Genomic DNA, 13,077 nt, shown 5'->3' on the forward strand with positions numbered 1-13,077 from the left:
ACCCAAAGGGAAGACAGGGCAGGTACCAGAGCCCTGCTAAAGTGAATTCTGCTCTATAGCGTCAGCTTCTGTATAATAGCTCCTTTACTGTAGTCACTGGCCAATTCTCAGAACCAATCAGCCCAAGGGTCAATCTCTCATGTTGACATGCAGAGAGTAACCAAGGCTCAACTACAACAGGAGGGCACATGCAACCCATACAAGGAACACACCTGAAGCACTCAGGCCAGGCAACCAGAGAGACTGCGCCACTGGGTCCCACAGGATACCTACTACATAAGGCCACTCTACTAAGACAGAAAGAAATAGCAGCCCTACCTAACACATAGAAACAAACACAGGGAGGCAGCCAAATGGGAAGACAAAGAAACATGTACCGAATGAAAGAACAGAACAAAGGTTCCAGAAAAAAAGACCAAATAAAATGGAGGCAAGCAATCTACCAGGTAAAGAGTTCAAAACACTGATTGTAAGGATACTCAGTGAACTTAGGGGAAGAGTAGATGAACTGAGTGAGAACTTCAACAAAGAGATAGAAAATATAGATATAGAAAAATAGATATAGAAAATGTAAGAAATAATCAGTTAGAAATGAAAAATACAATAACTGAAATGAAGAATAGGAGGACTCGATAGTAAATTAGATGAAACAGAGGACTGAATCTGTGACTTAGAAGAGAAGTTAGCAAAAAACATTCAATCAGAACAGCAGCAAGAATGAAGAATGCAAAAAATATGAGAATAATTTAAGGGGCCTCTGGGACAAGATCAAGCATACCAACATTTGCATTATAGGGGTACCAGAAGAAAAAGAGAGCAAAGAATTAAAAATCTATTTGAAAAAAATAATGACTGAAAACTTCCCTAACTTGATGAAGGAAATAGACATACAAACCCAGAAAGCACAGAGTGTTCCAAATAAGATTAACCCAAAGAGTCCCACACCAAGACACATCATAACTAAAATGCCAAAGTTTAAATACAAAGAGAGAATCTTAAAAGCATCGAGAGAAAAGCAATTAATTACCTACAATGGAGCCCCCATAAGACTGTCAGTTGATTTCTCAACAGAAACTGCAGACCAGAAGGGATTGGCATGAAATATTTCAAGTGATGAAAAGCAAGGACCTGCAACCAAGATTACTCTATCCAGCAATGCTATCATTTAGAATTGAAGGACAGATAAAGAGCTTCCCAGACAAGAAGAAGCTAAAGGAATTTATCACCACCAAACAAGTATACAGGAAATGTTGGAGGGACTCTTTTAAGTAGAAGGAAAAACAAACAAACAAAAAGATAAAAATATGAATAATAAAATGGCAATAACCATTTATCAACAATTACTTTAAATGTAAATTGATTAAATGCTCCAATCAAAAGAAAGGGTGGCTGAATGGATACGAAAACAAGACCCTCATATATGCTGCCTACAAGAGATTCACTTCAGATAGAAAGACACACAGACTGAAAATAAATGGATGAAAAAAAGATATTTAATGAAAATGGAAACAAACAAATCTAGGGTAGCAATACTTACACCAGGCAAAAAAGACTTTAAAACAAAGGCTATAACAGGAGCCAAAGAAGGTCCTAGTAGTCACACTTCTTGGTATTTATCCAAAGAAACACAAAACACTATTTCGAAGGGACATGTGCATCCATTTGTTCATGGCAACATTATTTACAATAGTCAAAATATGGAGGCTACCTGGGTGTCCATCAATGGATGAATGGATACAGAAGAAGTGGTGTGTGTGTATATATGTATGTATGTATGTGTGTGTATGTATGTATTTGTGTGTGTGTGTGTGTGTGTGTGTGTGTATATATATATATATATATATATATAATAGAATATTACTCAGCCATAAAAAAGAATGAAATCTTACTATCTGCAACAAGATGGATTGACCTAGAAGGTAGTGTGCTGAATGTAGTAAGTCAGACAGAGAAAGACAAATGGCGTATGATTTCACTTGCTCGTGGGATCCAAAGAACAAAATAAACATAACAAAAACAAACTCATAGATATAGAGATCATTTCGAGGGTTGTCAGATGGGAGGGAGTTAGGGTGGGTGAAAAGGGGAAGGGATTAAGAAGTACAAATCGGTAGTTACAGAATAGTTTTGGGGATATAAAGTATAGCATAAGGAATATAGTCAATAATGCAATAACTTTGTATGGTGTCAGATGGGTACTAGATTAATTGGGGTGATTATTTCATTAGTTATATAAATGTCTAATAACTATGTTGTACACCTGAAACACAGTATCTTATGCCAACTGTAATTAAAATATAAAAAATACATTTAAAAAGTAAATTGTAACATGTCATACTTTGAATACCAGTGCCTCGTTTCTCAATCTGAATTGTAATTAAATCCCATTTTAATATGAGAACTGCATCATAGTTAACCATCCCTCTAGTTTTCAAAGGAAGTAAATTTACATGGAATAAAATTCCTTCCTCTAGAAACACTGATGTAGCATTTGAAAAACACAAGAACTTTAATCAAAAGTTATTAACATGGCACTAGTTATCCAATCCAGTCACTGTATGTTCTTCAACTATACATTTTTTGGGGTACCAAAAAAACCCAATTAGCATCTTGAAGTGTAAAATATCCTAGTAAGGTAACATAAGTCTTATTAAATAATATAAATGAATTCTGTAATGGTCCTGTAGGTTGAATCCTATTTAATAAAAAAGACTTTGAAGGAGGATTCTGTAGTTGGACATGTCATCCTCTTTAAGTAAGATAATATCCTTTTCTAAAGGTGTAAATGTATAAGACAGTTATACTTGGGCTACAAATAGCTTTTGCATTTTAAGCTTTGTAGTTCATTGCCATAATACTATCAGTTGCAACTTTATTTTAATTCTTCTCAGTGTTTTGTCGTATTAGCATTTCAGGATGCATTGGGCCTTAAATAATTGATAGGAGTACCCCAACATTTCAGAGCCCCCCATTTAGTTCTGATTATTGGAGCACACTGACTAGATTAATGTTCAATAGTGGCTGTCCTGTAGAGTCTCTTAGGAAGTTGGGAGATGGCACTTTGATTCTTCTTCACTATACTGGCCTTACCGCACAATAAATTAAGACCTGCTTAAAAATAGGACTTAGGAATAGGACCTTCAGAATAGGACCTGGGAAGAAAAAAAGCCTTTAAAACAATGCAAAAGTAGCAGTGAATTTATTTTCATGGCTGAAATAACTACTTTTACTCTGTTTGAATTAATGATATTAAATCTGATGTTGCTTTCTGGCTAGAACATTAATACTAAGAAACAACTAATTTTCTTGACTGTATTCTGGGTTTTCAAAGTTTCTATGTGCTTTTAAAGAACTGACCTTGTGTAATCAGTTCATGTGCAATTCAGTATTTCATGTTTTTCTCTAATTATGATGTTTACATAGAAAGACATAAAACATATGTCTACAGTTTAAAGAATAATTATAATGTCAACACTCAGGTAATCAATCTCAGATCAAGAAAAATTACCAACATTCCAGAAGCCCCACCCTCACCATGTGCTCCATCCAGATGATGACCCCTTTGTTTCCTTTTGGTAGACACTGTCTTTACTTTTGTCATTTTCTTGCTTGTCTTTGTAATGTAGTTGCTTGTGTTTGTATCCCATACAAAAATTATAATTTAGGTTTGCCTGGTTTTGAACTTGTATGAATAGCATCATGTTATGTGCTCTATTATGTCTATGTTATTTCTGTGAGATATTATCCTTGTTATTTCTATCCAGTGCATGTTTTAAAAAGCCTTTTCTATATTTACCTCTCTCCCTTTTTTACTTAGGATCCATGTAACTCTAAATGCTTTTAGAGATTTTTTCCTTTTCAAATTTTCTGCTAAATGAGGTCTGAAGACTAAAACTTCTCTGAACCCAGTCTCTTAAAAAGATTTTGTTTTATTGTAATAACATTTGCTTATAACATACAAGTTTCAGATGTACAACATTATAATTTGATACCTGTATATCCTATTGCGTGCTCACCACCCAAAATCTAGTTTCCATTTTTCACTATACATTTAACCCCCTTTACCTATTTCTCCCTCTCCCTCTCCCCCTCTGGTAGCCACCAATCTGTTCTCTGTTCCTATAATTTATTTTATTTGTTTGTTTGGTTTTGTTTTATATTCCACATATGAGTGATAACATATTATTTTTGTCCTCCTTAAGGATATTACGCTAAGTGAAATAAGTCTGATGGAAATGGACTCCAGTTTTCTGAACTGACCTGACTGCCCTCAGTTTGATGGCATTTATTTAGATGAGACTACATCTTTAAGGCTTTTGTGCTCCCTTAAAAATCTTCCTTTCTCCAAGGCTGGTCCAAGGGTCTGGTCACGTGATTCCAACAGTGACATCATACTCTGACCGCTGGGGAACGCTGGTGGTTCTTTAGGTGGCATTTGTTCCTGTGAAAGGCAGAGAACACAGCAAGTGCCCTTCTAAAGCAGTTCATACTGGGGCTCCTTCTGTAAAAGCTCCTCAACCTAGATGACTAAATGCGGGCTGCTAAGGTTATTTCTTCCTTGAGGCAGAAAAAAAGAAAGCTGTGATTGAAGGTAAGCATACTTGAGCCTGGAGAGGGACCAAAATGTGACCCAAGGGAGAAGGGAATCTGGAGAATCACAAGCAGTCTGTTGTCAGATTCTAATCACTGCCTGCTCTTTTAGAGCTGCCCGACAATTTGCATTTATAACAGGAGACTACAAAGAAGGATGATGCAGTGCTCATGTTACCTAGTGATGTAAGAGGATTCTTTCTTTTCTGTTAAGAAGCTGTTGCAGATCTACATTTTGTCTAAATATCCTTTAAGATGGGGGGCTTATTTGATATCTAGTGTAACATTAGATAGCTATTGGATGCTTTTAAAAATCAGTTTCACAAAATCCTTTTAAAATTTCTTCTGAAAGGAGCATTCTTAAACTAGAGCAAATTCAGTTGAAGCATTAACCTGCTCTTAAAAGTAAATTTCTGATTGTTCGGCACCTTGTGTTCATGTCAGCATTTGTCTTGAGAATTGAAACAGCTTTTTATTTTTCTTCCTCACATACTTTATTTTCTTTCTGCCCTCATTTCCTAGCTGGCTGTTTCCCTCCAAGCTCTCAAACAGCACACAACACTGATCTTTATCAGTATGCCACTAACATGATAGTAAATACTGGGCTGGTGATTCAGCAGCCAACCATTTTACAGCCAGGTAGGCTGGAAGATAGAGAAAGGACTTTGGTTAGGGGTTTTAAGATTAACTTGTTCACCTCCTCCACTCCAACCCTACCACCAGCCCTACCCTCAATATGATTTGGATTCTGCAGAGCATTTTCTTTCAAATGTGTGTGTTAGCTTGGGAAGGGTATGCTGAATTAGGTATTTGGAAGACTCAAATTTGTAAACCAAATACATCTTGGATATTAATTCAAACTAACCCTACGAGAGTGCTGAAGTTGTCTGTTAGAAATTTAAAATGAAAATGGGGATGCAGATGGCAGGGGGGAGGAGGTGAGCTCAGTCCCACCTTGGCCTTCTCTGCAGTGGGATTCATCACCAAGCAGTCTGGGTAAAGCTTTGTCCCTGCCAAGGTTGATGCTGCAAATGTGAGCTCCGGCTGTTTGAGTTCAATGATAGCATTACTCTGCATTTTTCCTCAGTGTGTACTTGCATAAATACCTGAATACTATTTTACATTTTGTGTCTAATAGCAAAGTGTTGTTCCACCAGAGGATTGTGGAAATATTTTGAACAAGTTTGTTTAGCACCACTAAGTAAACTTGTATGAGTACAACTTCTGAGTTTGAATACTCCCTTGTCACTACTGTTCAAAGAAACTTTGATTCAGCTGATATTTATTGAGTTGTGGTCCAATGCTTGGTTCAATGTTGGATGGAGAAGGCAATGATGAAACAGATCTAGGGCTGCCCTTAAAGAACTTCTAGTCTAGAAAGGAAGATAAAGCATTCGCATAAGTATTTGTAATAGAAGTGCTAAAAGTGAAGCAGATAAAGGACTGTGATAGTTGGGCAAATATGTTTCTTACAGTTGAAGGATCAAAAAGGGATATCATCATGGAGACCTATACTGTTTTTTAAATTTCTACTTGTAAATCTTAGACTGTTCTGATGTACTCAGTAAAAGTTTCCACAAGCCCATTACATCAGGTATCAAAGTAGGCTATCTATTGAAGGAAGATATGTACATTCCAGCCAACTTAACTCTTGAAGAGGCTTACATGCTTTCTTTGGAGTCTCCATTCAGGCAAAAGCCTCTTCCTAGGATTGGATAACTGCCTCATAAATATAAAATGCTTTCTGCTGTGATATGTCTGCAAAGGCCTTTGACCCTTCTGTCTCCTTTCCATAACATAAAATGAAATAACTAAGCTGCTCCAAGCTCCTATCTTTTGCTTTGTAAATCCTTTCTCACTGCACTTCAAGTCCTGTCAGTTCTCCCTTTGTACTATCACTCTCATCTGTCCCCTTCCATTCACACTGCCTTAAGACACTCATTTTGTGCCTAGACCACAGAAACCTCTGAATATGATGGATATTCTCACTAGGTGATTTTTTTTATTGCTTTGTCAGCATACCCTAACTGTAGTCATATGATAGTTTAAGGACTCGCCTTTGGTGTGCAGAAAGGAGTTATTAAAAATGTCTAGTGTCTGAAGTACCAATGTCTGTTTGCTGTTTAAAACAGAGGACAAGTCATACAATGGTGGAGGAATAGGTTCTTCAAATAGAATGATGGACTTCTTGGAGGAGCCAATCCCTGGTGTGGGGACCTATGATGATTTCAATACCATTGATTGGGTGAGAGAGAAATCTCGAGATCGGGATAGGCATCGAGAGGTAAGACAAAAGATGGTATATGAGTAAGTGTGAGGAAATAATAGGGGAAGAAGTTGAAGATATATATTCTTTGTGTGTATTCTTTCCTTCAGCTCTGGATGTGATCAAATCTGGTTTCTATTGGCAATGTAGAGTTTTGTTTTATAATTTATTTTTATTTTTAAGGCATCTTGTATCTAATTTTGAAAAGAATTTGTATTTAATGATAATTTATCTTCCTACAGAAAGTGGTTGAAAAGGATCCTTTGAGCCCTGAAATGGGTATAAATGCCTATGCAGATAGGTGAAAACAAGCTTGATGGGAAGGGCTGAAATAAATTTCAAAGATCCTCCTTCACCATTTTATCTCTCTTTTATGGTTTTCTCTTGAAGCTGGATTTTTAGGACGTAGAAAAGAAAATGGATTCCTTTCAAAGGAATAAAAGGAAAAATTCTCAGAGCCCTAGTATTTACTAAAGCGTACAGGACAAAGTTTATGTGATTATAGCTCCTGTACAAAATCAAAGTAAATTTGTATGTTCGACTCAAACAAAACCACAAGACCAATCAAATTCAAATTAAGGGCACTGATTTAATATGATATGTAATAGATGGCACTTATGGCTATGGTACAACTTATTTTGAATATAATGAGAATTTCCCCACTTTTCTTTTTTTAAAGTACTGTGAATACTTCTCAGAGCAGTCTACCAAGGTCATTTGCCTTGAACTTTTTGCTCTGTGTTATTTAAATGAGGGAATTATAATTTCTAGTTGGTGTCAGGAGCACATGGAGAACTTATTAAAAAGATAGGGCTCCAGCTCCAGTGGCTCTGACTCAGTAGGTGATCCTCTGGGGAGACATTTCTTCAGCCAACAGTAGGTATTATTATTTTTTCTTTCTTAATATTTCTGCTTTGACTCCAAATTTAAAATTTGATTTTTAAGTTGACCCCAATCTCTCCTGAGTTCATGATTTCCTCCTCTCAGAGTCAAGTGAATCTCCTGAACAAATCACTTTTCATTCTTAAGCCTTTCCCAGGTCCTGACTGGTTTTCTCATGACCACCTGAACCCCTGAGTCAGGTTGTCCTAGGTATAAATTTTGAGAAATTCCTTTGTAATCCTTGGACTTGTGATAATCCCACTGAATTTTCTTATCCTAACTAAAAAGATTATAAAACATTCTCTGTTTTTTCATAAGGTTTCTGACATTTAGGAACACATACATATTCTTTCTGTCTATCCTACCAATTCATCAGACTTTAAAATTTGGAATTGTATGGCTTTAGAATTTCTGCTCTCTGTAATTTAGAGTTCAGTTTATCATCAATTGTATATTCAGTGTTATTTACACTGTGAAAATCACCTGCGATAGGGCATATTTCCCATTATATTAAAATGGTTGCATCTGAGACAAATTGTGCCAATTAATAATATAACAAAATCAATTAAAATGTGTTTGTTAAATGTTCAAGGGGGACTCTTTTTTTAGCATTAACCGTTTATCATCAGAATGGAAACACCATCACAGAAAAAAAAAATGTCACCTCATTTACTTTCAGCACTGAACTGGAAACTTAATGTTATAGATCAAAGTGAAATTTTTAACTACTTTAAAATTTTTATAATAATTTATTATAACTATTTATGATGTTGCTGTAGATGATAGGGTAGCTCCATTACAGTTTCAAAAATCAGAGATAGAGGCACAGAAAAGGGGGAAGTATCAATGACAAAGCTGTCAGAATGCTTGGTTTTGAAATGTCGGCACTGAAAAGGGTTAAATTGACAAGGTTAGGACCTAAAAAGTAAAACTTTCTGCACTTCTTGATAGCTTCAAATATTCCCAGTATGTTTTGGAAAGTAAAGAGATGTATTCCTGATATCATTTAGTATCTGTGATCAATGTACAGTTAGGTGTTTATGGGATCAAGTCTTGAAATTTGCCTTACCTGAAGCACAACTCTGGATAGTAAACCTCAAATTGTACTTTCACCACTCAAATAAGCTTATACTTGTTTATTCTTTGAAAAATAATCAAACTATTTACTGTGAGTCAAGGGACCATCCTTGGAAGATCCGATGTCCAGGGCAGAAAGAGACCACTCCAATAAGCAAAACAAACTGATGCTATAAGAAATAAGCCACTAAATGGGGAAGACCTGAATAAGATACTTGCAGGCATTGTAGATGAAGGTGGGGTTTAGTACTCAAGGTTCAATAAACCTCAAAATTCTTGGTGACATTGGTTCAGCGCAAGATTATTTGAGGAGTGACTCCAAATTGGTCTCTATTCCCAATGAGTAGATTTGTCTTTGTGTTTCTTTACTCTCTTGTGCATTTTGAGGTGAAAAAGCAAGGAAGTGTGTAGAGTGTACCAATGTTTTCTCATTTCTCCTTAGATTACCAATAAAAGCAAAGAGTCAACATGGGCCTTAATTCACAGTGTGAGTGATGCTTTTTCTGGCTGGTTGTTGATGCTACTTATTGGACTTTTATCAGGTATGGTAAACTCTGCTAGTTTTCGAAACAAATCTCCTAAAATTGTGTATTTTCCTTCCCTATGTCATGACCTGAGTTGAGTGCCATGCTTTATGATTTTCCTACATGAAATGAATTGCTGGTGGACCTTTTGGAAGCTCCATGTCACCATCTGAAAAAGGGTACTAATACCTATGCCTCGTTCCTTAAGTAAATGAGGTTAAATAAGGAAATGCATTTAAATGCATTTATATGTTTTAAAATGATATATTCATTTTAAGGTACTATTAGTACTGCCTTTTGTTGCTCGTATTGAGGAAGAACCCTTCTATTGGAGTTAATCAGCTTTTTAAAAACACGTACTGCATGGGATTTTGGAGAGAAGATGCAGAAAAGGACTTCCTTAGAGATTTTTATAGATATTTCTTAAATATTTACTCTCTCATTTTAGGGTAAAGAAAAGCATGTAATATGTAGCTCATACCCTCAAGGAGCTTACCATTTCATTCTTTCATGGTGGCTGAGAAGTGGGATGGTACGACCGTTTCCTGTCATCTCCATCGACTTCCCAAGACATTCCAAATAGTATACAATCTAACTAGGAATAGTATACTCGCTGTGCAAATATAGCTTTAAAGCAACTCCCCAAGCAAGTTTCCCCTACCATGGAGGAAATAGGAAGCCAAGAATATATGACAGATATGCTTAGAGTTGTATCCTTATGACATTAAAAGATGGGCCTAGAAAGATCTGGAATATTGAGATAAAATAGAAGTTAGATTGGAAACCTGGAGGTGCATAGGATGAAATGGCAGTTAACATCACAGGCTCTAGTGTATAGCTGCCTGGATTTGAATTTCAGCCCCACCACTTGCTAGTTTTGTGACTTTTGGCAAGTTTCTGAATCCTTTGAAGTTTTAGTTTACCAATTTGTAAAATGGGGATAATGAATACCTATGTCACACATTTGTTGTGAGGATTAAGTGAGATGTAGCACACATACTTCTCAGCACAGTGTCCATTTGTTATCGGTGCTGCTGCTATTAACTAGAGATAATTCATAAGTCATGGGAGTATAAGATTGCTGCAGATGAGGAATGCCACATCCATAGCCAGCTTCTCAAAGATCATCTAGGACAGGGGTCAGCAAACTTTTTCTGTAAATATTTTAGGATTTGTAGGCCAAATGGTGTCTGTTGCAGGAAAGCAGTCCTAGACAATAGGTAAACAAATGAGCAGGACTGTTTCCAAGAAAAAAACTTTATTTACAAACCTAGAGGCCATAGTTTTCCAACCTGTGGTCTAGGGTGATATTGTTGCTCCTGCTTGCTCACACAGGAGAGAGAACATGCTTTGACCAGGTTAGAGCTGGCTAATAATAGACAGGGTGGCCTGTGGTCCCAAGTATGGCAGAGATGCTTAGGAGAAGAAAGAGGGCTAAGAAAAGGCTAGATAGTTTAGCCATTAGGAGGATACCAATAACCTCGAAAAGCCATCTCAGATAAATATTAGGGACCAGAGTCAAAGGGAGACAAGCAGTGTGGAAGTTTTGGAGATATTTGGTGGTCATTGGAAGTATAGAAGAGACGGAAACTTGAAATGATAACAAGGACAAAGGAAATTCTTTAGGGTAATGGAAACTCGATGAAATTTGTAACTAGAGAAGAAGGAGCCAATTGAGAAAAGAAGTAGTAAAAGGAAATAAAACTGAGGGTACCAGTGTTAGGTGCGATAAAATATGCATGTGTGAAACAATGAGAGAACAAGCCAAACTCCATAACATCATGTTAATTTTCTGAATCCAAGTAATAAGTGCAATAAGAGTGAGAAGGAAGAGAAGATGGGGACTGGAGTGGCCAAGAGTAGGTGTCAAACTGTGTTAGATTTAACTAGGTTATTCAAGCATGTAAATAACCTGTGTTAATGCTTTAGCACCTACCAAAACATACACATGACATAGTCTCTAGCCTGTTGGAATGTAAATGTAATATCCTCAACTTTTTAATTTATTTCTTGTCACTAGGTGGTCAGTGAATATTTTTCTCGTACACACAGGCTATTTTGTTTTTTAGCATTGGAGAGCAACAATAGAAACAGTGTGTCTGAATGCAGGATCAGCCTGGGAATTTGGGGGCTGTGAATTTTTTTTTAAGGCAAGGCAACCCTTGGTTGACCTCACAGATTGCAAGGACCTTGTCAGCTTACAATCCCTTATTTTTTATTTTATTTTTTACTCCTACAGTACCAGGTCGTCTTAGTTGGTCTCCCATCCAAGTACTAACCAGGCCCAACCCTGCTTAGAGATCAGATAGGATTGAGCTTGTTCAAGGTGGCATGGCTGTAGATGGGGGCTGTGAATTTTATAATGTTTTTCCTATTTCCCTAAAGCTCTATTCTAGACCATTTAATCCCTTTGTACAAGAATTCTTTGTATGGCTGACAGAAATGATGAGAAAGCCAGAATTAAAAGTACTGTAATTGTCTTAACTCTATCAGTGTATTAGCCATAGTGCCTAAGTCCCCATTCACTATTCATTTTCTCATAATTTCTTTGATGAATGTTATGTATGTGATATTGTTTGTACCTTATCACTAAGAAAACTTCAAAATGTTCATGTCCTAGGCTCAGGAGGCTTCAACATGTCTACAGCTTCATGGAACGAAATCATGATCAGGACCAAGCCCTTCTCATAGTCTTCGTCAGCTCCCCTCCCCCAAGCCATCTCAAATAAAATATCTTATAATATTCTTCAATATGAGCAGTGTTAATTTTCTCAATCATCTAGTGAGAATAAAATAATCTTTAATAAACTTGACTATCTTTATGGATCAATATTCATCAACTTTAAGTCAAAGCAGAATCTTTGCTGTATAAATCAGCCGACAGTCAAATATATTTGCCCCTTGCTCTCACCCAACCACTTTTCTCTCCCTTAAGTTTCCCCTATATTGAAATTCTACAGACACAATGTTTAATGTGGACAGCATTTCATTTTGTTTTTATCCTCTCGAATAGGCTTTTAATAATAGGTGAAATCTATTAGAGATAATAGGTGAAAATCAAGCAGACAATCAGAAAGAGGTTGCAGATGGAATGGAAAATTAGATGCCCGTCTATTATATTGATTCTTTTCCTCTGGTTTCCTTTGACAATTTTGGTCTTTCCTTTCCTCCTCACAAATAAGGTTCCCTAGCTGGCTTGATAGACATCTCTGCTCATTGGATGACAGACTTAAAAGAAGGTATATGCACAAGGGGATTGTGGTTTAACCATGAACATTGTTGCTGGAACTCCGAGCATGTCACCTTTGAAGACAAAGACAAATGCCCAGAGTGGAATAGCTGGTCCCAGCTTCTCATCAACACAGATGAGGTAACATGTTGTGAAGATTTCATAACCATTGACTTTTATTCTTACATTTACTTCATTTTTATACTGTACGCATGACAAGTGTAGAATCTCTCCCTGTTTTCCTTTTCATGAAAAGAGGAACTAGTGCCAGCTGCCTTTCTCTGTGGTTCAAGTGCAGCCCTATTTCCATCTCTTCTGGCATGTGGAGTCATTTGATGTTTACACAGTGACTTAACATTTTTGTTTATTTAGAAACAAACTTGGCGTTACTTCTTAGTTGGTAGTACACCATGTGACTGAATCTATCTTTCTCTAATAATTTCAGTAGAAATATTAGAGCCATCCAACAGGTAAGCTACAATTTCTAACAAAGGATGGACTGGATTAAA

The 13,077-nt window shown here is 36.6% G+C and overlaps 1 protein-coding gene across 3 annotated transcripts in view; it reads left to right on the forward strand.

Annotated features, from left to right (window-relative positions):
- CLCN5 (chloride voltage-gated channel 5) overlaps positions 1-13,077 on the forward strand; it is a 152,914-nt gene that overhangs the window by 120,764 nt on the left and 19,073 nt on the right. For 2 of the 3 annotated variants that reach the window (XM_016153274.2, XM_016153276.2), the window contains exons 5-7: positions 6,723-6,874; positions 9,258-9,357; positions 12,522-12,709. In XM_016153274.2, coding sequence (XP_016008760.1) covers positions 6,723-6,874; positions 9,258-9,357; positions 12,522-12,709 — 440 coding nt within the window. Of the gene's footprint in view, positions 1-4,147; positions 4,592-6,722; positions 6,875-9,257; positions 9,358-12,521; positions 12,710-13,077 lie in introns of those variants that run through there. The other variant, XM_016153277.2, reaches the window with a different exon arrangement.

This window comes from Rousettus aegyptiacus, unplaced genomic scaffold, assembly GCF_014176215.1.
Source record: "Rousettus aegyptiacus isolate mRouAeg1 unplaced genomic scaffold, mRouAeg1.p scaffold_m13_p_9, whole genome shotgun sequence".
NCBI classification, from domain to species: domain Eukaryota; kingdom Metazoa; phylum Chordata; class Mammalia; order Chiroptera; family Pteropodidae; genus Rousettus; species Rousettus aegyptiacus.